Source organism: Gasterosteus aculeatus, chromosome 17, assembly GCF_964276395.1.
Source record: "Gasterosteus aculeatus chromosome 17, fGasAcu3.hap1.1, whole genome shotgun sequence".
NCBI classification, from domain to species: domain Eukaryota; kingdom Metazoa; phylum Chordata; class Actinopteri; order Perciformes; family Gasterosteidae; genus Gasterosteus; species Gasterosteus aculeatus.
The window spans coordinates 6158345-6183927 of NC_135705.1; the positions used below are offsets into that span (position 1 = coordinate 6158345).

Genomic DNA, 25583 nt, shown 5'->3' on the forward strand with positions numbered 1-25583 from the left:
TGGACTTTACGGACTACTTTGTAACGCGCGAGGAAGGTGCACGCTTGACCTCGGGGACGAACATCTTGCCGGTGACGTCACTCCGCCTCGCGGCGCGTCGCCTCCGCTTTTTGAGAGAGAGAGAGACAGAGAAAGGGAGAGAGAGATAGAGAGAAAGGGAGAGAGAGAGAGAGAGAGAGAGAGAGAGAGAGAGAGAGAGAGAGAAAAAGGGAGAGAGAGAGAGAGTCTCCCGCTGCGAGGCGAAGGCGATGCCTCATCCCCATTCATTCTGAGGCAGGCGCTCGGGACAAACGCGCACTCGCACCGCTCTCCACCGGACAACTTAAAACAACAATAACAACAACAACAACAACAACAACAACAACAACTACAACCACGACGAAAATAAAATCGTTATGATGACAGAAGAAAGTAGGGGCAAGCGAAGGAAACAAGCCAACCCGAGGAGGAATCGAGGTAAGAAACAAGCGGCGCTGGGAAAAGTTTGAATAAATTGATAAATGATGCAGTGGACAGACGCTCTCGAGCGAAACCGAGATGATTTCTTCTGCAGTCCGTACGAAGGATAATTGTACACATTGTGTCCAGTGTCTCTGGAGTTTGCTGGACAAGCAGGTTGACGTGTTTCGTGTTTCATCGGTTTTTGCGTCCCTGCAGATTAAATCGTCGGGTTGAGGATTGAGTTTCCCCCATTGGGATTATTCTACGGGTATAAAACACACACAACCTGTGGTTTATTTGAGCTTAACTTTAACTGATCTTTTCTCTTAACGCATTGTCACAGTACCTCCGAGCAACTTTGTAGATTTGAGTTTTGATGCAATGAGACTCAAACTTTTCCGGATCCTTTTCACTCAGAATCTATATTCGAAGTCCTGCTAAGCGACCGGGTTTGACGTTTTTATTTTGAAATGTTTTAGATAGAAAGTAGCCTGCAGAAGCGATGGGTTACTTCTCTTGAACTTGAAATATCAAACATTTCTTCACAAAAAAAAACACTTGCACGTCAATGTATATATTATACATTCAAGTAAATATATAAAGTTAAAGGTATAGTAAAGTTGAGTTAAGAAAATGATGAAACCTATTTAGTTTTTCTACTATAGGCTTTAAAAGATGATGTCTTTATTAGAACCCATCTAATTTTCCAGGCATTTTTTTTATTATTCTGACATGAAAAGCCTTATCAAGAATTAGATGATGTCAGTTATCAGTTTCTGTGAAATCACTTCATACAATAGTGCGGAGAGAGACCATTAGTTAGTAAGCTGAATTAAGAGACATTGTTCTACATGCATCAAGTTGTGCCTGTGCTTGTGTGCTTGTGTGTGTGTGTGTGTGTGTATGTGTGTGTGTGTGTGTGTGTGTGTTTGCTTGTGTGTGGCTATGAACTCACAAATAGAGGTTTAGGATTTACACTATGTGCATGGATGCAAATGTACACTTGTTCTTTGTTGTTCTCTTGTTCTCTATCATAATAACTGAACATTTATGTTAGTGTCAAATCCACAAATAAACAGAAACACAACACGCTTGTTTAAGCCCTAAATTATCTTGCCACTCATTTTTGAAATACCTAAACGTAAACCTTCATTTAAAATCACTAAGAACCCTCAAAAGAACCCTTTTCTAATAATGGTTTTGGGTGATGAGTCTCGCTGCTGCAAGGCTGTTGGATGGAGCAGGTAAAGCCACCAGTCGTCCTTAACAAACCATTACCTCCATTGCAAACAGAGCTGTAAGTAAAGAAAAAACACAATCAACTACATCTCTTATGTTATTTTTACTCACATATAATATACCTGCTTTATTCTGAACCCTTGCAAACCAAGCAGAGTGCAACCGGCTTAAACCTGTGCTGTATGGAGTGTGTTTATTTGGTTTATTAGTTTGCTGTAGTTTATTAGTGTTTCCTCATTTTATTTAGAGAGGTGTGAAGCTGAGCAAAGTGTCCCCAGGGTGAGAAACTTCACTGGCCGCCTGGCATAACGGATAGTTGTGTGTTGAAGCGCGAGCGCGCGCACACACACACACACACACACACACACACACACACACACACACACACACACACACACACACACACACACACACACACACACTCTCTCTCTCTCTCTCTCTCTCTCTCTCTCTATCACCTTTGACTGTCACGTAGCAGTTTGTCGACCGACTTCACAAATCCGTCATACTGCGGAGGCGGTCAGCAAAAAAAGCACACTTATTGACAAGGACCTGTCACTTAACAGAGCAGCAGATAAAATAGTCCCAGATCTTAATCTCCTCAGGGGACAGATAAGCATCCCATGGGGCCAATTTCACACAAACTGTTTTAAAAGTGGCCGTGAAGAAAAAAGGATTATAAATCAATATTTATCTGAGAATCCGAAAATGGTAAATGTCACGTTAGACTTTTATCTTTTACACGTTTGTATCCGATGTAATATCAGTAAGTTCAGGCCTCTTTCCCACCCATATTGCACAACGATTTCTTGGTAAATCTGCATGTGCGTGTTTGCTGGCACCGATGCAGCTCTCGCACAGGGCACACGTGTTCGTCACACATTCGTCACTGCACGTTCAAAGTCTTGTGAGAGTGAGACCTAGTTGCGTGTGCATCTTCGTGCCGGTGTAGAATTGTGCGTCTCAAAGCTCTGTGTTGGATTTGGAATGTGCTGGGCTGGAGGCAGCTCCGCGAGCAGGGAGTTAAAGGTCCTTGATAAAACCAAATGAATTTGGCAGACCCAACTCATAAGACAGCGATTTGGGGATCTTTTCCAAACCAGAAGAAAGAGAGAAAAAAAAAAACCCACGGGCTGGCTTTTCTTCTCTCTCCAAGGCGCCTATTGATTATGTCTCTGTCTCCCCCAATAAAGCTGTCAATGTTCACCCATCTTAACGTGGGGAAATTACAACCCTTCGTTCCTGGCAGATTGAAAACAGCCCTGAGACAAAGGGAGGGAAAATATATCCATTTGAAAACGACGGCACGCATTTACTGGCTTTGAGGGGAGATATTTGAGTTTCAAAGTGTGTGAATGAATTAGCCGAGCAACGATACCCAACAGATCCACGTCCCCCTCCACTGTGTAAACAGCAGTCAGTTAAACCAAGCACTTCTGACGCCGATCATCCCATGCTCAACTGTGATTCCACTTTACCGGATGATGGATCGGGGGGAGATGACTTATCAAAAAGCATGCTCTCATTTTCTGTTTTCACAGTGACATAAATGTATGAGGAAGCTGGTGAAAACACGTCGCCGCGTTGGAGAAGCACTGTTAGCATCTCAGTGAAGACGCTGCCCTCGCCTCAACTCAGCGCGAGTCCTCTGAGGAGCGATCGGATTCATTCAAAGCCTCGTTCTTGAATCAGAGGACGGTTTGCGTCTCGTGAACACCCTCAGAAAAATATTTAGTCTTTTCTCAGTCCAAAAAAAAACAAAAAACCCTCACACTGTTGTTGAGTTGATTTGTATTTTTAAAAGAGCTTCTCTCTCTCCCTGTTTCCCTCATTCCCTCCTTCTCTTTTTCTTCTTTTTTCAAGTGCCAATTTATTTAAACTCCTTTCCCCTTTTCTTCTTTCTCCTTCATTGATTTCCAAACCCCAGTCTTTGTATGCAGCTGGGGCCCAGCTGTGTGTCGTTGACTGTGTATGCGTGTGCATGTGTGTTTGTGTGGGTTTTTTCTGGCACGGTGCTGCCACAGTGAGCATAGCGCACTGTACACAAAGGACTCGAGCAGCACACGAAAGAGTAGAGTGGAAAAGCGAAAGAGAGAGAATTGGGGGGGGGCGTTTGACTGTGAGTGACTGACGCGCTTGTACAGTACAGAGCGGGGGGGAGGGTGTGGGGGGGGGGGGGGGGGTGCGGGCCTGTTGGACCGGGCTTACTTTAACGCTCTGGGACGAGGGCCGGCGGGGCCCGAGACAGCAATGAAGAGCCCAGGCACCACAGTTTTATTACCGGGACTCTTCAAGGGGTTCAGCTCAGGCGTCAGAACCAGTGGGGGGGGGGGCAGAGTTGGAAAACTGATGGGGTTGACAGGTCTTTCTCGGCACCAGGAGACGGAGGGTGGTTGGGGGGTCGAGGCCGGAGAGAGACTGGGCGGGCGACGAGAGCGCGGGATAATAAGGGCTTCCTCGTTTGTTCCTCGACGTTCCCGCAGTGCTGAAATGTCAGAGATCTCTCCCATCCCGGCTCTGCGTGTGTGACGGCAGATCTGCAGTAAAAGGGGAATCCCTCCCTTGATTGAGTCCCTCTGGTATTTTCCACATGTTTATTCGATTATCGCTCTTTGCCATGTTTCGGATGGAGCCACAGCAGTCCCATGTCTGAATGAACATTCCTCCCTGGTGGCTGCCACACTGTCGATCCACTCTAGGAGGATTTATTTGGAAAGTTTTCAGTGCCATCGCAGGATTAATACACACAGGAGAGAGGGGGGGGGGGGGGGGGGGGGGTTGCCATGTGAGCTGCACATGACTTTTGTCAAGATGTTACAGTTAACGAGCAATCATGATCAGATCTGGTGTCAGGTGACGGTCAGATCCAGTGTAATCACCGGAAAAACCCTCTTATTATAAAATATGGTCCTAATGAAAAAGGTTGAATGGTGAACGCACATCGTCATTATAAACTCGTGAGCTGAGCGATCACACTCCATCAAACTGTACGATCCCACTAATAGCCCCGCGCGTGTGAGGTGTGCATAGATGCCTGCGCACATGCACTTTTCACTCTTTAACACCTACTGTATTTCCTGCGGCTTCTCACTCAGACTCAGACATTTCTGTTTTCACATTAAAGGCGTTTCATGATAAAAACCTGATAAGGTTTACATGCTGCGTATAGTTGGATGCTGTAAATCGACCCCCCCCCTCCCGTTTTCTAAGTCCCCACGTGAGCCGCTCGCCACGCTATTGTTACATTCCTTGTCGTTGCTTTGGCAAGACTCGTTGTCATTAAGTCTATTTTGGGCTCTTCCTTAAGTGCAGACAGCCTGCGCATTGTGTGTTTCAGATGCGGCACATGAAAGAGGTTGAAACGAGAACTCTCTGCACACACTTTATAGATATGTGCTGTTTTATCACACCTCAAATTAAATTTGGAAACCCTGCTTCAGCTGTCATGTATTACATGGTGCAGATGGGTGGCAGAGACAGAGAAGCGAACGGGGAACAGTCCGGTATGTGGGGTGTATCAGCAACAGGCCGAGGAGTGCTTTCACTTAAAAGGCCAGAAGACAAAATGAACCCCCCCCCTCCACCCACCCACCCCATTGTTTATGGTTTCATCAATTTAACACTTTTTGTTTTTTCAATGTCATTGCTCACTAAGTCCATTTTCTCATTGTTATAATGTCCAAGTAACAAAGATGAGTCGGTTTCTCTTCATCTCTTGCATCTGTTTTTCCACTTACACACTTTTAGCACAACAAACTGCAACCAGATCTACTAAAAATACTGCAGAGCTCAATAGCTGAAAAAAAGAATCAATCCAAATGTTAAGATGTGCACTGAATTCACTTTCTGATGACAAAGGGATCTAGTTTCCAAAGACAAGAGCACAGCGCTGGATAGATGAAATGTGGAGAGGGTCACATCTCTTTTACTGTGTTTGTAGTTTTATAATAATACATTTGATTTGTAGAGCACTGTAAAAGGCACTCAAGGTGCTTTATGATACAATTGACGCCATGATACAGTAAATATTTGAAAAAAAATATAAAAAAAAACCTGTAGGTATAAAAACCTGATATGGTAAATAAACTCAATGTAGTTGACAAATGTCCAACTATGCTTAGTGTGCATAATACGTGTGTATAAGATGGGCCAATGACTGGTTTGTCTTACTTCTGGCTCACACTAAAGTGAAAGTACATCAACTGGTGCAAACTAATTAACTAACTAGCTGAACGCTCAGTTAATGCAAAAGTAGCATGGTGTGCTCAGAAGTTGTGATATTCAGAGTTAAAATTGGAAATGCGTCTGCTGCTGGAAACCGAAAGAACAGGCCGGCTTTTAACAACAGCCGCATTCATTGTAAGACATAAAGGACTGGACAGGAACCAGAGCATCATCTTTAAACGGTCCATCTTATCTTTTAATAAATTCATTTTGTTTAGTCCAATCAGATGAGCCACAAGTTATTATGAGGATGTCCATTTTTTATATTACATTTGTTGTACTTAAGTTAAACCATGTGTCATTCATTTATCACTATATTTTGTTCTGTTTGTGCTGCACGCCATGTGATCACGGTCCTGAGCCATTTAAATAAAAAACATAAATCGTAGACATTCCAAGAGCTGAGGGAGAATTAATAGCCTGGAAAGCAGACAGATTAAACCGGCACAACTTCACATTTTAGAAGCCGTAACCAGGGAATGTTTGGTATTTTTGTATGATGAATTAAGATGATTAATATGTCATAAACATTGTTTCAAATACATTTCCTGTTGATTGAGTTAATGAGCTGCGATCTCTGTACCAGATAGAAACGCGTGAACGCCGAATGCTGCAACATTTCTGAGCGGACTTGCTTTGTACTCCATCACGTAAAACTTGGACAGACAACAGGAAAAGGCATTGGAGAGGTCAGCCGGCCAACTCCCCCTCTTTCCCTGCGTCTGCCTGTACCCGTGATCACCTGGCACCACCTTCATCTGCACATCCCACCCACACACACACACACACACACACACACACACACAGTCACCTGGGAGGGAGTAAGCACATTCCATGCTTCACTGACCTCCAGGTCCACCTGTAAGGGCCGAGGCTTTAGGTCTTAAATCGTACGTGTATCTATCTGACTGCGGCTTCATCGCTCTCTGTGTCGACTGTTGGCAGCGGCTCATTTGAACACTTCTCCACCCGACACTTTTAGAGGCTGTGAAAGCGCAAACGCTCATCTTTCACTCGGGCAATAAATGCGTTCATACGTTAGGTCAGTTAATCGTTTAATTGATACCAGGTATAAAAAATAAAAAAAACATCATTGGGCACAAGGAAAACTAACGTGAGGATTTATTTATTTTTGTCAGAGTGCCGTTTTGTAACTGCGTACGCCTTTAAACACACTAACTCCAACTTTAACCCCAACACATAGCAGAGATGTTGACGCTGGCGTGGTGTGTGCAATACGAGAGCTGCAAAATTAATCTTTTGTAGCCCAGGTATGATAAAGAACAGGATCCGTAAACCGGAAGTATGTTCTGCTAGAAAGGAAGCAAAGCAAATAGCATCAGTAGACACTGGTCCACTCAATCATTTATCACTGTGTGACAATCACGCCAGTAGCCTTATCTCTTCTTTTTTAAAGAATGACGTGACAGGTCGTCACGTTTTTTGTCGGTATTGCAAAATCAGAAAACCCTGAAAGGTTTCTAATTCAAAAAAGTCAGTCACTAGTAGACGAAAATGAATAGGCCAGAGGAAGAACAAAGAAACGTTTTGAACTTGTACGGATTAAATGTCTTTTTCCTCTTCGGCTGTGTGGTCGACTCCGGTACCTCGGAGGAAACGGTGCAGTTATGATTATACGGTGCATGTGTCCGGCATGCAGCGGCGATGGAAGGAGGAGTATAAGCCATGAGGCAGCCTGGCAGCATATCAGAGGGAGGAAGCGTCATCTTAATGACACAAGTAATAGGTAGGTGTGAATGTGTCCAGGCCTGATAATAGGACGGGGCCTCTGAATTTCGGACACAGATCTTGACGCTTGATTTCATTGTCGCTTGTTTTTTGTTTGTTTTTTAAACTTTTCTTCTCAGATTTGGAGCTTTTCTGGCCCTCATCTGTTCCCTTTCCTTCTTCTTCCCCTCGTCGTGTGACTCTCGCTGGCTGTTTCATTGGTCTGTCTTCTCCTCCTCCTCTGCCATCGCTTTGGTTCTGCTTTCTGTCTTAACTCTTACAGCCCTTTCACTCTTTTCATCCCCGTCTCTCCATTCTTAATACTCCTTTCTCCTCCTCCTCCTCCCGCCCGCCATCTATCCATCCTCCCATCCTCGAGTCCTGTGCAGTCGCCATCGGGCCCACCCCCGTCTCTCGCCGAGCGCCTCCCCTGTCCCACTGACACCACACGCTGCTCCCATCCCCCGAAAACCACTTCAAACAGCCGGCGCCATCAAAGCCCGCAGTCAGTCGGCCAGCCTTCTGCTTCGACTTAAAATTACTGTCGTCCCAGTCGCAAGGCTGCTTTCCTCTTCTGATACACATCAAAGATCCTCTTAAACTCCCAAAGTTTGCTTTTTAAACCTTTCTTCTTGTTGAGTCTTATTTTATATACATTATTTTTCCGGTTGAGGTTTCTCTCTCTCTCTCTCTCCTTCTTCTTGCGATCATTCTTTTCTTCTCCAACCGGGGCAGGTCAGTAAGGACACAAGACACAAGCACACACTCTTTTGTGCGGTTCTGCTGTCTTGGCATTTTTCTCCATTACTTTAATTAGTTTCTTTTTTTTTTTTCCCCTTCAAGGCGTTGGCCCAACATTCACAACGCACACAGATTCCCTCCCAGACACACGCACAGTGCAGCAGGCTGTAACCAACGTACACACGGATATGCAGTATGACATACGTCTTCCTAATCAGAACTTCAAACCCACAAAAAGGCCGGTTTAATGGCCTAGTATGTGGAGAGAGAGAGAGAGAGAGAGAGAGAGAGAGTGGATGGTTTGTGCAGACACGGCAGGGATGATTCAGCGAGAGACAAGAAGAAAACATGAGCACATTAGAAAGGCATCTTTTCGATGTTCCTAAGCACTCGGAGGTCACATGTGGTCACTTGAAATGTTTCGGCGTCTCATCATCTCCCGGGCGGTGGAGGGTGTAATGTCCACATGCGCCAGAGGATGGCGCCCCGTCTGTAGGGTTTGCCAGGCAGGAACCGGCCGTCGGGTCGAGTCCACAGGCTGCGTCTATTAAAAACAGCATTTGCTATGGTGAAGCGTATATTTAGGTACAGCTACACGCTTAACGTTCTACTTCAACTGAGTTGTCCAGCAGCAAGTGGTACAAGAAGTGGTGCTGATGTCTTTTCATATTTGTTGCTGACTATCAGGGCCCAGTTTATCTTTCTGTGGAATAACATGCTGGATTATTATTGTTGTGGGATTATTTGCTGGGGAGATCTGTAATGTTAGTTGAATTGATGCTGCTGCGACCGTACATGTGGTGATGCCTTCAGTTCTGTTCTTATTATAACTTTTTTTTTTTCATAACTCTTTTTGGGGAGTTTAATGCAGTAAATTGTCAAACGCCACATCACAGTAAACACCTCTAACAGCATCTTATAAAGCAGACAAAGTCAGTGGGATACCGGGCATATTTGTTTCACCCTCAAAACAAATCTCCCCTAGTGAGTAACTGAAAGTTACAGCTCGAGTTGAACTAACCAAATCCCACATTATAAAGCTGTTAAGCTCAAAGAGAAGTTTTATTTAGCGCGCACGCCTATTAAAATAAAACTTCAGAACCTTTGTGCCCCATCAGGGAATGTTTTAATATTCAAAAAGAGCCACTATCGTGCGGTTTCCTTGCGCCAACGTACAAAATAAAGAGCCACATCAGAAAGCTGGAACAGTCCCCGAGCATTTTCACGTGTAAAGACAAAAAAAAAAGAGGGAAAACAAATTTGGAAGTGGGGGAGACGAGGGGGGGGGGGAGGAGGGTGTATTTATAGAGTGGTGTGAGAGTCTCTGCAATGACAGCAGCCTAATGAAGTGGAGTTTTGGGGTTTTGATTCACGGTGCGGTGAGCGCGTGGGGCCCTCTGTGACCGTTAACTGCCTTCCAGCGCCGATCCCGCAGGGCCAACCCCGAAATAACGCGCCGCCTCTAACCGATCTTAACCTTTTCTCGCCAACGCGAGTCAAACGGGGCGACAGGGATGTCGTCGCACGCAGGAGCTGTCACGCCATAGAAACAGAGCAGTTCGGTGCAAGGTGTCGCCCGCTGGTGAGTCACCGACACGGAGAATGAGTCAAGTAACACATTTCAGTAAGACTCGAGTCCAGAACGATATCGGCAGCGTTTGTTTGTGTATCTTTAGCAGGGCGGTGGAAACTGTGTCGCGTGTGAGTTCATGTCAGGAGCCAAACGACGGAGAGAGAATGAGGCGATCGATGATGTCAGAGGCCGTGAAGTGCTCATCGTCTCAGCGATCGGGGGGTGAATGTAAAAAAAGCCCACTGTCCAAACAGGGCTATTAAAATAAAAAATGTATTTTAAGGGTTTTTAAAGAAAATTAAAACATTCTAAATCCTGGTATTTTATTTGTTTGTTAGGGCCTTCTAACAGGCAAATAAAACACTCTCCTTTGTGCTGCGTGCGAGCTGCCAACAAAGAAACGGAAAGAGGCCCTATAGCAAAAAGTCATTTATCAGTCACGTAAAGGCATTTACTTGGCCTTTGTGTCTAAAAAGGTGATCCTTTTGTGATAAATGTCACTGTGGTGGTCGAAAGGACAGGTGAATATGGCAGCAAGCATGTAGGCAGCAGCACACAGGAAACCTCCAGAGGAAGATGACACGCAACCACAAGGGCTCTCTGCACACCTCTTCTCTCTCACCTTGCCTCATTTGTGCAGAGAGGAAAACTCGATGGCTGCACCTTTTTGCATAAAAATGGATTCTGTGAAAGATAAGATAGCCATCTCTTTAAGCCCTACCTGTGAGACACGTGAAGCGGCTCATTTTGGAGTTCTTGCGGAGGCGATCGTTACAGGCTGCAAACATGTCGCAAGGATGTCTAGAGGCACAATCTCAGAATAAATAACTCGGGTGGGAATCTGCACGAGGGGACGAGAGTGTGGCCTGTAAGTATGTGTCTCCGTCTCCTTCACACTGTCTCCGTGTGTGTCTGTAGCTGCACTTCAGCGTACTGTACCTCTAATTTAGTCACAGCTGTTTAACCGGCACGTATGTGCACCTTCTCGGTTTGATTACTGGTTTAGGCCACAAGTTATTTTGGACTCCTTTCTTGTCCATATTCACTCTGACTGCTCTAATTCACTTATTTCTGTCTGTCTGAAAATGCAAAAACACACATCGCTCTTTCAGTTGTGTTTTTAGTCACAAAACCATGCACAAAAATCCCATATATTAAGGACTGTTCTGCATTTTTCATTAAATGAATTTGCGCAAGCAAAGACGATTCAAACGCAAACATGAGATTCAACAATCAGATGTAAAAACAAATAAACTTTGTGTACTACTGACGGAGAAGTCGACATAGACCATCTTAGGTTCGGGATTCTGATCTCACTCGGTTGTTCACATGCCGGCGCCCTTTTCAGAGAGGCAGCCGTACACAACACCACAGTGTGTTGGCTGCCGCTGTCTTCGGGGGTTTGCTTTGATTCGCACGCGCTCCTCAGACATCGAATCCACGCCTGTGAATAATGAAACCCACGCCAGCAGCACGCAGTCACACCAAAAGTGCAACTAGATGACAAATCAACTTTGCGAGTGTGGTATCAGTGAATAGCTCGGTGGCTTTGAAGCAAATAAAATGCCGAAAGTGTTTCTGTGTTTGTGTCGCAAGGGCCCTAATTTAACAGAATCATTAAAAACCACAGCGAACAAAGGCAAAAAAAAAGAGAGTTTCAACATTTGGAGTCAGTTTTAAAGATCTCTGCTTCGTCTGCAGTTGTGCACACTTTGCTGAACCTTTATCGATGTGAAGAAATTGGCTGGGTGTTTATTTCTTGAGCTGATTGTTCCGTGGGGCCCTCTGAGTGTTTCAAAGTGCAGATGTTGCCACTGGGCTGCACATTCTGTGGTGGTGGTTTAAGCGTTCTGACAGGGTGGTGTCTCCTAATGAGCGGGACGTCTCAAAAGGCACAAAGCCGTGACTCGCTTCGCTGCTGTGGCACCGCACGGGCTCCAACTTTTCCATCTCGGGACGCTTTTAGGATATTCACGAAGGGCCGCGCACACACATACACGCAGATTCCGTTGCCGTGTTTGATCGTGCTGTGGCCCTCTGAAGCAGCAGCCCAGTCTTGATCCCCATTTGTGCTCACAACACGAGTCGTGTTTGTTTGTTTTTCTGTGTTTCTCTGTACCCGAGTTGGTGTGTGAGTGTGCGTGTTGAGGGAATTTCCCTCTGTAGCGTGGTTTTCACATTTCGACTCCACTAGTCCAACTGTTGCTTTCTGTCTCTTTCTCTTTGCAAATTCCTAACTTTGTCTTTCTTTCCTCTCTCTCTCTTTCTCCATCACTTTTCTTTCTTCCCGTACAGTTTATGCAGCGGTGCAAAATGTACCAATATACGACTTGTTATAGATAACAGCCATTGTAAGTACAATTTAAGTGCGACAACTGTAATGGTAAAAATATGTTATAACATTGTCTTGTGCTAAACCCGCGTCTCAAGTGTCAGTATTTGAACCTGATGTGCAAAAGCAGTAAAGATTTAAGGTTTCCATATGCAGGTGTGTCTGAAGAAGGGAGTTAACTTGCTCTCACAGGCGCTCGAACGAATTCATTCTCTTCTCCCGAACTATTTTATTGAAATATTCCACAACACAACACACCACGGCACTGTCTGCTAAACACACGGCAAGAATGCAAAATCATACCTCGGCAAACATCACATTGGAGCATCTCCTTCTCCACACCAATATGACCTTTAGAATCCCCATCACAGTGTCACACTTTCAATCACGTTTATTCTTGCAGCCGTTTGCAAAATTGTTGTTTCTATTGTGGCATCCTGACATCCTGCAAAGACACAACTGTAATCAATTGAACAGGAACTTGACCTTGCGACCTAGTATTTCATATGTATGAGTTTGTGGTTATTTTCACCATCATTAAACTAGAATGTTTGCACTTCCTCTTTTCTTCCCAAATAAATGCAGTAAAAGTGCTGCAAAACATCACATTACCACCATTCTTATTGGTTAACATGTCCATTTAGAGCATTTATGAGTCCATTTTCTGAAAACATTTCCGATACAAGCTAACATGTAAAACTTGCTGATGGATTAAAATGAGGTCTTGACTAAAATTCAACACTGAGTTTTCTAAATAACAAACTAGTAAATATTATTGGTATCATACACTCACAACGTTTCAAAATCAACTCCTCTATTTCTGTTTTTGTTGCGGGAACGGATCCAGGGTAAAACAGTGTGTTCATTATGCATTTGGTGCATGTGCAAAAGCACATAGATTAAGAAAAAAAAAAACAATCCGCTCTTAGGCATCAGCCTCCTTTTTTCCCTCGTCACTGTTGCTGGGGCAGGTCAAACCAAACGAAACCAGAAGAGGGGCCAGCGCCAGGAGGAACCAACACCTTAGAGAGAGTGTGAGTTGCTGCCACAATGGAGGGGATCAGGTGGGCGGCGTTTGTTCTTGGTTGCGGCCCTCCCCTGAATCATTGTTCAAATGTCAGACAGCAGGCATGAACAGGAGAGCTGTCGCTGAGAGAGTTTCTTAAAAATGTTTTTCTGCGATATATTTAAAGATGGGTCACCGTTGTCAGCGTCAGTGCGCTCTGAAGACGAATGCGGATTTACCTCGTCTCTGAACTGCTCTCACAGGTAAAATGACAATACGGACATTTACACGCACTTTATTTTAGCCCGTGGGCGTCCACGGCCCTTGTGGTGATTTATTGAGTTTAAAATAGTGGAAGTTTCTTTTGACACTGGTGAGAGCAGGACATTTTTTGACAGCATGACATTTATAATCTGTATTGCATCATGCATTAACTAAAACTAAATCATCTAGAAAAAAAATCCAAAAGGTTTTTAGATATATAAAATATGATTGATCAGAAAAGCTTTTAGTTGTTCAGTTGACAGTGTCCCTTGTATGTGGATATAAATAACTCTGGATTGTTATAGATGAAATTGTTATAAAGGGATTCTTTTTCAAACTTTAAAATGCAAGATCCTATCAAATGAGAAGTTACAACCCTTACAAAAGAAATGTATCTTTAAATTCCTTACTTACTATTTTTGTATAAAGCGACAAATGTCATTTTAGGACCCATTTGATTCAGACACAAGGCTTTTCTGACACAGTAAACAAGTGTATCGGGATAAACTACTATTTAATAGGTTGCTTTTATGTGAAAAGTGGAAATCTATAAATAGCATTGATAACATTACCGTTATTCTTTTGTGCAACCAACATAGAATTAACAGAGCGGTAACGATTACAATGTGCGGTAAATTGGGCCTGGCCTTGTTAGTGGCCTTTTAAACCAAAAGAAACAAACAGGGTAATTTCTAGGTAATTATTCTATGTTTATCATTTAACCACAGAATTACTGAGTCAATAGCAGATCACATGTGTGCGTCGTAAAAAAACTGCAACTTAGGGTTTTACTGTACAGTCGATGCCCTCTGGGATGTAAACAGTAAAACTCTCAGTGCTGTAGTGAGCGCGTGCAGAATCATTCTTTTCTTCATCTTACTGTAAATGATATGTTGTGTGGTTTCTCACTGTCTGTGTACGTGATAATGAACATATTTCATTATCCGTCACCGTCCGGCTTTGAAAAAGTGGCCAAAAAACAAATAAACAATCTACGATCACTGCGGATGATAATTGTTTTGCTTCAGATCCGATTGGAGATGGATCTCAAGCCCCGCAGACGACAAGAACATGGGTGTATTTTCTCAGGATGAAACTACTCCCGAGCAGAAAACAAGAAACTCCTTTCTGGCAAGCGGACTGTCAATCAGTCACTGTCGTGGCAGGGAAAGCAACAGACAGATTAAAATAGAGCTGGAGTGTTTGATCTGAATCCTCTGTTGTTGTCAAACCATCAGAAACGATTCATCCTGAAGACCAAGTGATTGACATCGTCAAGCATGATGCAGCACGGTTTCGGTTACCACTCTCTGGATATGAGTCATGTGCTCCCCACGCACACGATAGCAGCGAGCTGTTTTCTACCGTGCTCCGCTCTGTGTTTTTGGTGTTCGGCGTCTTCCAACGAATTACACATTGGTAAATCTCTTGCACATTGCATGAATTCATACGAATTCATACCTTGACATGCGACCTCGATTTGCAAGCCGTCCCGAACCTGCTGTGCAGTTCAAAGATGTAGCTTTCCTGCTCAAACAATATTTTTTTAAAAGAGCAGTTTGAAGGATGCAGGCGCGATCCAAATAAATAAATCAACAGGCCGAGTAATGAAAGCCATCCCAGAGCGGCGCTGCTTTAATGACAGCACGTATAGGCTCAGTGTCGATCACTGTCACGGGACAGAGAATTAAGGCCAATTTGATGCTAATCCGGACCAGATTTTTCTCTCTTTAGGCCCAGCGTTATTTGCCATCAACCCAGGAAATTCCTGCCGGGCTGATAGGCCGACCTGAACTACATCATAAAACTGCATAGCTGTTTGTTGTAGGGAAGCACATTTGATGACCAATTTCACCCCCCATAAGAGCAAGTCATTCCTCCCTCATGTCAGTGGTGCGGCAAGGAGCGGCAGCTCAAATGAATCAGAATGTTTTGCATGAGGTAAGATTTTACAGAGGTGAAATGACGCTGGGGAAGGACATGCAACTTAGAGACACAAACTGATACGTCTTGCACTTTGAGATTAGCTCATCAGGACAGTGTGTGTACGCATCGAGGATTTTAGGTGGGTGTTTGCGGGCTGCCCCATCGGCAGCACTGGGCCTCTGGGCCTCCTTTTACTCTTTCAGTACAGAGTGTGTGTGTGTGTGTGTGTTTGCGTGTGTGTGTGAAGTAAAAGTCGACAACAAAGATTTGCAGAGATGTCTCTGCCGATGTAAAACATTCTCTGGAATTTTTCAACGTGAGCTCCGGGCCGCAACTGAAAAGCAAAATACTATTATATTATTATTATTATTATTATACTATTTCATGGCGTCCACCAGCCAGCGAGGGTGTATTTGGAAGGGCTCACATGAGAAGGAAAAATCTCTCGGGAGTGTTAGTTTTGTCAGTTTAAAGAATAATCTTGTTTTGAGACATTAAATGAGCCATGAAACCTTATTTCCACTCTGATCTGATGAAAAGAGGACAAAGAGAGGAATGTATTTAAAACTAATAGGAAGCATGACGATGTTGTTTCGTGATCTCAATCACAGAAAGAGGAATTGGCCCTCTGTGTGTTGGCACAGTGCAAGGGTTTAGGTTCCTGAAAATGATATATTCCTAAATGGGCATTACTTGCTGGTGATTAGGTATTGCCAATCAGTGAGAGGAAAACAGCGGTCTTCAAAAGAAAAGCCTTGGAAATGAGAGCCTACCGCTGAAATCCCAGTCATGTGTTTGTGATTGTCATTTATTGTCTTTGTCATGGGAAAAAGTCGTTCGCCTTTTCAGTTGTGCGGGAGTCTGGGCACAGAAGTTACACTTCTATTACAATATGTCATTTATCTTTTCTTTGTACTGCTGCACTACATCTGTGCCTGTCGCACATGTGTGGCACATTTAGACGTACATTTTCTGCTGTTACACTAATCATGTTCTTTCAGAGCAATTACACGTACTAACGGTTTAAGTTCACGACATCATTTTACCATTTGATAAAATAAACTGTCTTTTCTGGATTCGTGACCTTAACCAAACCTTTATTGATTGAATGCATCCATTTCGATTAATTTTCATAAAAGACCATTCATTTGGGAAATCTGGCTGAAATTCATAAAAAAGGACTATTAACCATTCTTATTTTTTGCCTGGAGTTTTATAATGTTGTTATAGCTCAGTAAAATATTTTAAAAAGCATAACTCGCATCGTAAAATAAGTTGGCAATCTCTTTTTACAGTTCAGTTTATTTGCATTAACATGTATGTTGCATGCTGAGTGTGAAGGCTTGTTTTGATCCTAATTCGCACATCAAACCACGCAAAGGCATATAAAAGAACTCATGATAAGAACCAGATTAAACAACTTCACATCAGGACAATTTCATTCCTCCCGCTCACAGAGGAACAAAACTGACAAGACAAGTAATCACACTGTTGTCCATCTTTGACCATATTTGTTGGTGATAATCTACGGCTTAAATAATAGGATACTCAGATATGTTGCATCACAATCTTTTCGCAGCACGGCATTCAAACAAGACAAGATATCCTTCCACGCCTTAAAATGTTTCTGTTCTCACAGTGGATGCCGAGCAAGTGAGTTCTCTGGGATCTGAAGGGGAGGATGAGGTGGGCCTGTGGAGCCTGGAGCCCCAGGACTGCCAGGAGAGCCTGGACAAGACGAGCTTGACCCCCAGCGAGGGGACGGAGGAGCCTACCAGCCCCTCCCGGTCCATGAGGCCGCACAGCGTCAGCCCCGGCAGCGCGAGCTACTGGCGAGTGGAGCAGGAGGCCGAGGCCCCGGAAAACGCCACCAGCCAATCTGCCAGTGGCAGGGAGGGGAACCAGGAACCGTTGGGCATGTACTGTAAGTTTGGAACAAAATAGTGAAAAAACTATAAACATGATACTCGAGCTAAAGCACGCTTACTTTTAAAAATGTAAAAGTAAACTCAGAGTAAACATTACTGCGTTGTATTTTAAAGGGGTGGGGCTTGACACATTATACTAGAGTTAAATCAAAGATAGAGCGCCAAAAAACTCCTTTCAGGTCCCACTGCACTTTTTCAATTCAAAACATTGTGAGTTAAATGCGCCTCCAGCGTCCCCTCAAAGATTTACAGCAGAAGGACAGAGGTTGTCAGTAAACGCATCCACCCTGAAAAAGTACTGTGTAGGACAGCAGTGTGTGTGTGTGTGTGTGTGTGTTACGTTGTTTTTCTGATGCAAGTCCCCGGAAGTCTCATGGTGCCTCTCACAGCCCTCTAGATACACCTTCATATCATCTCCTAGTGAAACCACGCTTGGCTACAAGCTCTTCCTTTTTTTTTCTTTCACTCCTCTCTTTGAAAAAGGCAGCCCTCTGAAAGCATGACAAAAGAACTCATCCCACACAATGTCACAATATTTCCATGCATCAAAGAGGTGACGTTACGGTACTGAAATCAGCGCTGCGCGACGCGAGGCTTTCCCTTTTATTTAGGAGAGATCAAAGGCTCACGCGGCTCGCCTACTAACAATCACTTAGCTCCTTCGCCTTGTGTGATTTGGCATTGCCTGACGAAGGCGAAGCCGAGTTTTTACAACACTCAACCACTCAGGCTCGTCCCCTCGCCACATAAAAAACAGCTCAAAATATGCCAACATCTGCAACCATTTGTAAAATCTTCCTCAAAGTCCCTGTGAGCTGACTGGCTTGATTCCTGATAGCAGGCGCCCTGCCTTCCTCTCCGCCTGCCCTCCTGTCACCGCACTCAAGGACGCAAATGCCAAAGAATTCTTCAAATGACCTTGTTTTTCAGTCAGTCGTCAAGTAAACAGTTTAGGTAACTTCGATTCAGTTGCACGGCGTCCCTTTAGGATTCATCCCCACTGGCGCTGCATATTTGGGTTAAGATATTGGCACATTCCCTCACTGCAAGAGAGCAAACACTTTCTCAATAATTTTATTGAACACTTAGTTCATGAAAGCAGCAACTTCAGTGAAAAAGTTCATTCAACCGGAGCGATGATATAAAAAAGCAGTGTATTAATCTGCATTTTAACGGAATATTGTTTATAGTCAGTTTGTGCGGCCTGTTATTCTCTGCTTTTACAAAACCCTGGCTGCTAGAATGTTTGTTTCAGGGAGACTTATAATAATAAATAATCCAATACTAATATTTTCCTGCAAATGTGTGCATAGATCAGAGTTTTCATTCTGAATTTATCTCTTGTTATATTTCCTATATAATATTCTATTATATTATAATAGAATATTATATATCCTATTTTATATTCCTAAAAATATTTCCTATAACGAGTAGTACAATTCCGTTCCGCATCTTTTTCTCTTCTCGTAGGCAAGACCTCAGACTCTCAAAATGCTTTGGAGGACCTTGCCCACTATGAATTTCTGGCCCAGCTGAGGAAGGCCTCTACCTCAGCCAGTCTCTTGGACCATCTAAACCACAATGGCACGCCAGCGGTGTACCACCCGGGAAGTAGGCGCGAGGAGCTGCCACCTGCCATCTGGTCACCGAGCGCTCAGGCCGAACACTCGCCCGAGGGAGCAGGTAGGCTGATGAAGGAACAGCTTCAGTGATGCTAAATAGAATCAACACGTCTGAAGTCAGGCAGTGTGTTGTTAGAGGGACCAACAGCAGCTCAGCTGCACATCGCACATGATAATGTTAATTCGAACACATGGAAGGGAAAGCGTTTTTAAGACATAAGATTACAAAATATCTTCACTAGATGAAATAATAAATAACATTAGTTTCAAATAATAAACCATATACATATGTATGATAATTACAACGTCATGTATGGATATAACCTTCCCAATTAAGGCTTTCTTAATTATTATTATTTTATTATTATTTCATTGCTTGTGTGCTGGGATACAATCCAGTCCCTCCTGCCTGCAACAGGATCAGCGGGTTAGAAAATGAATCAGTGAATCAGATAAAATAAAATAGTGATTTTTGGGGGGTTTTCCTTTCATGAAATGTAACCTGTGGGTCTGGACTCTAGATGCAGGGAGGACCCAGCAGGCCTGTCCATTCTGCCACGGGTTGTATCAGCGAGGAGCCTCCTTGAGGGACCACATCAAGTACTGTCAGGAGAGAGAGGGGGGCCACATGGTCTGTCCGCTCTGTGGATATACTGCCACCCTTAGGGCACAGATGGAGCGGCACCTGGCTTTTCACAACCAAGTGCAGGATAAGGTGAGATGCAGAGAGCAGGAGAAACTTCACCATTACGTTTAGTCTCACAAAGTTACCTAGTTATGTGGATTTGATTTTACAAAATCCGGCTTGGTCATATGTTGAAATGAATCCCTGAATGTGTTCATAAAATTAACAACATTCTCTTCTCATCACGGTAGAGTGTCATCTCTTTGGATCAAGGCATTGAGACAAGGAAGTTCAAATGTCTCCAGTGTGGCAAAGCGTTCAAGTACAAACACCACCTCAAAGAGCATCTGCGAATTCACAGCGGTGAGACAAAATAACAAACAGCTGTACTCACCCATCAATCTGCTCTTCAATTCACTGTATCACTACCCCTTACATGATGTGCCAGTTATGCTATGAAATTATACCTAATTTGATATATTGACAGAAAACAAGTTAAGATGATCTAAAACATTAGGCAGTAATTAGGAAATTCTTTGAAAGTATTTCAACCCACTCTTGGCATGTTTTGTCTAATATATCCCTGCTTGTCATTTTTTAGGGGAGAAACCTTACGAGTGCTCCAACTGCAAGAAGCGTTTTTCTCACTCTGGTTCCTACAGCTCCCACTTAAGCAGCAAAAAGTGCCTCAGTGGCGGAGGAAATGGAGGGGGAAACGCGGGAGGAGCCAGTGGTACGTTTAACGGACACAGCCAAAGCTCCTTCCACCACTCGTTTCCAACGTCTCCCTCTGCAGGTGTTGGGAGAAACAGCAGTGATAAGGGCTCCCCATTGGCTTTACAGGCCCAAGACCATAAGCCTCTATATCTAGGACCGGAGGATCCTCACCAGCTCTCCGTGCAGGACGGCAACCACAACCCTTCCTTGGTTCGACTTTGGGACCCCTCGGCAGAGCTCTCTCTGAGGGCCGGCATACTAAACGGGACCACCATGCTGCCTTATCTGCACTCTGGGACCAAGTTTGAACAGATGCTGCAGGAGATGCTTCACAAGGAGGTGAGGAAAGAGGAAGAGATGGACAGAGGAGAAGGAGGAGGGGCTGCAATGGAGGGAAGTAAGACGGTTTACAACGGAGTTGGAGCTGACAGGATGGTGTCGCCCGACAGGAGAAGAGAAGCGGCGAGGTCAGGTGAAGGGGAGAGAGGTGTGCTCGGCGTGACGTGCCGCTGGTGCTCCCAGAGTTTCCCCAATGTGGCGGTGCTCCTGCAGCACGAGCGCTACCTCTGCAAGGTGAACAAAGAGACGGTGGAGGTAATCGAAGATCTCCGCGGCAAAGACCACCACTCGCCGCCTTTATTCTTCCCCAGACCTGCTCTCCAACCGGAGAACAGCGAGCCGAGTGAAGTGTCAAACGGCCTGTCACCGATGCAGAAGCCCAGCTGGCACTCTTTGCCGCAGCAGCTTTTGGTGGCAATGTACTCTCCCCCACAGCCCCACCATGATGCCTCCTCGTCCTCCCGAGCGTACTGCTCCAGTCAGGACAAGAGAAGTCCAAGCCAGCCGATCCACCACTCCCCGAAGCTGTCATCGCCCCGAGTCAGAAAGAGGGTTCCCTCTTCAGGTTTCGGTTCTCCAGTCCGCCTCGCCAGCTGTGCTCCTGAGCTGACCTCCCCCCAGAACCAGACCAGCAGCCCCTGGTCTGCACAGAGCGAGCCTCTGGACCTCTCGCTGCCCAAGCAGCTGTTAGACCGGGAGGGGAGAAACAAAACCCTAAACGGCTTCTCAGCCAGAGGGGAAGGGAGGAAGGAGCACAGGACCCAGCTACTCAGGAGACCAAGTCCAACATCGCACCTCCCCCTCCAGCCCCATCCGATCTTCGGTGGGGCCGCAGCGCCTATGTTTCCAGGTTCCTTATACAACGGGTATCATGTCTTCAACCAGTCTGGTTTAGGGCTTTCAGGACACGACGGCATCACAGCGATTCCTTTCAGCCAGCAAGTCAACAGCCCGGGCTTTCTCTCTCCTTTGGCTTACATGATGGACGCAGACGCAGAGGCGACCCTGAAAAAAATCCACTTGGAAAGACAAGCGCTCATGGTGAGTAGCGTTCCCCTTCAGGTTTGTTTAAATCAATTACGTGTATTTGCCGAAGAACAACGTTGCAGAGGCAGCAAGAAAAATAGGTTGAAATATCTGATCCTGAAGCGCTGCTGTAAGAACCTGAGAAATAGTTTAACACAAATCGGGATTTTCATGCTTTCTCATCAGGGTGAAGTGTTAAGCCATGGAGCTCTAGACTACCTCTCCCTGGTGGATGAAGGACTGGAGGGAGAAGGGGGACCCAGCAAAAAAAGGCTGAGGAAGACGGATGAGGGCCTTTACGCTTGTGACATTTGTGAAAAAACCTTCCAGAAGAGCAGCTCTCTGCTCCGTCACAAATACGAGCACACAGGCAAGAAAAAAACACACAAAAGTTCTATGCCATTTGATATGAATCATACATCACGACAATTTCTGTTCAAATGTTTAAACATCCTTATTTGATTTCTTACTGAGAGATGCTGGCAAACGGATTTTCTTTGAATAAAACTGCGCTGGCTATTTCCCCTTACTTCCATTCTTTGTTCTAAGTAATACGGCTGCCAAATGTTTATGCTAATTACCTCCCCAATGAAAAACAAATGTTGGATTTCCATTCTCTGTAGAATGTCATGTATAATTTATTTGTTTTTGCTACAGGTAAGCGTCCTCACGAGTGCAAGATCTGCAACAAGGCCTTCAAGCACAAGCACCATCTGATCGAGCACAGCCGGCTGCACTCCGGGGAGAAACCGTACCAATGCGACAAGTGTGGCAAGCGCTTCTCTCACTCCGGCTCGTACTCACAGCACATGAACCACCGCTACGCCTACTGCAGCAAAGACCAGGATCCAGACCAAGATCACGAGGAAATGTCTTTTCCCCCAGGGGCGGGGAGAAATCTAGAGGGCCGCCTCGTTGACGAGGCCCCTCTGTCTGTGGAGGACACTCAGACGGCGCATTCCTTCCTCAGCGATTCCAGTCTAGATGGGGCTGCAGAGGCCCTGAAGGAGGAAGAAGAGGAGGAGGAGGAAGAGGAGGATAACGACTTAGGTGTTAGTGATGGTCAAGTGGAAAGGGCACATGTGGGTTTGATAGAGGGAGCAGAGGAGCTGGGGGATTGTAGCCCCATTCTAGGCTCACCTGCAGCAGAGAATGGAGTCCAAAACGAGATAAACGGTTTTGATGTGGGGAACCACATTGACAAAGCAGACAGACAATTCTGGGACACCAAGGGCCAGAATGTAGACTTGGAGAAATGTGAACTTAGCCTGGATTTAACAGATTTACCCAGAATAAAAACCTAAGGTGACTTCAACAAGCCTATAGAATGTATAACCTCTATATATTAAGAATTTTGATACACTTTTATAAAACTGATTACAATTTTTTTTTTAAATCTACTTGAGGAAACGCACAGACCTTCCAAAGCTATGATGGACTCGACGTGGATTAAGCCATATGAACAAAATAAATATACATAAATATAATATGACAACACAAAAATACTATAAGGTATTTTACAATGTAAAATAGACTTAATGTACCTAGAGCGCCTTCTGTTCGTCTTTGTTTTGTCGTAATTGTTTTTATTTGCCAAGACAGCTAAAACCCATTTGGGTTCACTCATCTGAGTTCATCTATCCAGATGTGACATTGCATAAATCTCATCTATTTTTATTTTTATTTGCTGCAGCTCACCGTTGCACAACACACAAAGGGGAGGCATGTGTATTTCTATGTCCATGATCCAGTTTCCTTTGTTTGAAACAATTCAACTTTTCACATGTAGACGCACACCAGTGGGGGATTTAAGAAACCAGCAGAGGACCGATTGCAGCAATGAAGAGACATCCACTGTTACTCAGCATGATGTTCAAGTTGGAGCTTGGATGTTACAGATAGTGGTATCAACCAGATTCGCTGGGTGCTCAATCAGTATATTTATTTTTGCAAATGCAGGTAACATTCAACACCCTGTGGTATTATTTCATACAAGGCCATACCTCTACATTGATAAATAAGCAGTAACATGTTTTGCATGAAAATACACACATGCAGCTATTACTTTGTCCCAAAGTCAGGGCTGGAGATTATGTAGATGAAGTACTTCTTTTATCTTTCATGCTGTGAAATAACAAGGTGCAACCACCCCATCTCTTCGGGTTAACTCGGGTTAACTATGGTGCTCTGTGGCTTTGACTAACCAGCAGAATACTTTTGTAAAAAGCGGTTGAAGGTGGCTGTTTATTTATTTTATTAAACAAAAAGCATCCGACTGCACCTTTTAAATGGTATGGTTTGCAAAGGGACAGTCATCTCTGTGTTAAAGTTGGTAGTGAAGGCAGTTTTTTTTTTGGGGGGGGGGGGGGGGGGGGGTCCTTCAAGGGAGCAATCACGCCTTGCACTGCCTCACTGTTTAATCATCACACGGAGCTCCATTTCATTTTATGCAAACATGGGCTCTATTTTTCGTAACAATTTACGACGTGCCATTTTCTCAGCCCCGGAAATAAAAGGGTCAAGACTCAGGACACATACAACAGCTTAACTTCCTCTTTCTGACTGCGGTGCAGTCATCGTGAAAAGTGCCTCAGATGTACTTTGGACACTGTGAGTGATCCGACAAAGCCTTGGTGCAAGGAGAAAAGAAAGGCGTGACTATGCTTGTAGCATTTGTGCAGACCGTGAAACTTTTTGGTCATAACGTGTGTGTGTGTGTGTGTGTTTGTTTATGTGTATATTTATCACCAAAGATATGCAAATGTACACGCCAACAGCCACCTTTTTCGTGAGTAGTTCCTTACCTGATGAGAAATGGTTTACTTTCTCTTAGCGTCTGCACACTCATGTTGTTACAAGCAGTGTTTTTTTAATCTTTTACTTGCCCCCATTCAGCTTTTGTATGTATTTTTTATATATGTTTTATAATTGATATAATAAAATTGTACATACTTTGTCAAAGGAATGTTGTAATTTTTCTTTTTAATATTATCCTGAATATTATTAGAATTTTTTTTGCATTCTAATTAGAAACCTCTTCATGAGGCTGAACAGATTCGATTTCTGATTAATCACCTCAAGGCAATTTCCATTTAATGCCTATGACATGGATTAGATTAATAAAAGATCACTCTTAAACTATGAAAAGCTATGGCTATTAAAACATGCAATTGTAAAGACAAAAACATAAGCGCAGTCCTGAAGCTTGACTATCACAGTAAACCACTCATGAGATGCAGACTTTGCTTTTTGTGTCTGTGTTTGCATGATGATTCTCCCGAAGTGCTGCTTGATGCCTGTCAACCTGGGGATGTGTCTGAGGTATGCAGGGCAGGGCAGCTCTGCAGTATCAAATGATGGCATTTGAGTTTTAGGTCGATGATTGATTGAGTAAACAATCGGCTCACCCGTAAAATTAACATCAACGGGTGATCTGATGCTTTTGGGGTCAGCAGCATTGAATCAGCTGAAGTACCAACAATTGGTGATCGTGAACGTGAGTAAGATGACGCCCAATTGAAAACTTTTATTTGCAGTTGGCAAAAATGGACACAGTCAAGACAGCAGCATCACTTGCAGCAGGTCGTACGATTGGTTGCTAAGCGTTTCATAGTTTTGGTGAGAATGAGAGTGTAAAGAATGAACACGGCGCACATGTCGGTGGCGGAGAGAAACACTCCAGAAGGGTCTCTTTTTTTTTCTCAAATAAGTTGTAAACAACGTGGAAGAAGATAAAAGCCGCTACACACAGAAAGAAAGAGGCCCGTTGTTTGCCATGTGGCATCCGGGCTGTATTTCATCCTGCAAGAACAAAACATATTGATTCATTAATATACAGCTGCCAAGCAAATG

General features: G+C 44.2%; 1 protein-coding gene across 3 annotated transcripts; it reads left to right on the forward strand.

The window, feature by feature from the left end:
- Positions 1-265: 265 nt before the first annotated feature.
- On the forward strand, positions 266-24692 carry LOC120834575 (zinc finger E-box-binding homeobox 2). Of its 3 annotated transcripts, XM_078091784.1 has the most exons (9): positions 13475-13547; positions 14787-14967; positions 17114-17398; positions 18873-19085; positions 19546-19739; positions 19901-20012; positions 20251-21746; positions 21918-22101; positions 22389-24692. In XM_078091784.1, the coding sequence occupies exons 2-9, from the start codon at positions 14829-14831 to the stop codon at positions 23033-23035; spliced, it is 3270 nt and encodes a 1089-aa protein (XP_077947910.1). In that variant the 5' UTR covers positions 13475-13547; positions 14787-14828; the 3' UTR covers positions 23036-24692. The 3 variants fall into 3 exon arrangements, with proteins under 3 accessions (XP_040058566.2, XP_040058567.2, XP_077947910.1); XM_040202632.2 differs by lacking the exons at positions 13475-13547; positions 14787-14967 and adding an exon at positions 266-456; XM_040202633.2 differs by lacking the exon at positions 14787-14967 and having other exon boundaries at positions 13384-13547.
- Positions 24693-25583: the final 891 nt, after the last annotated feature.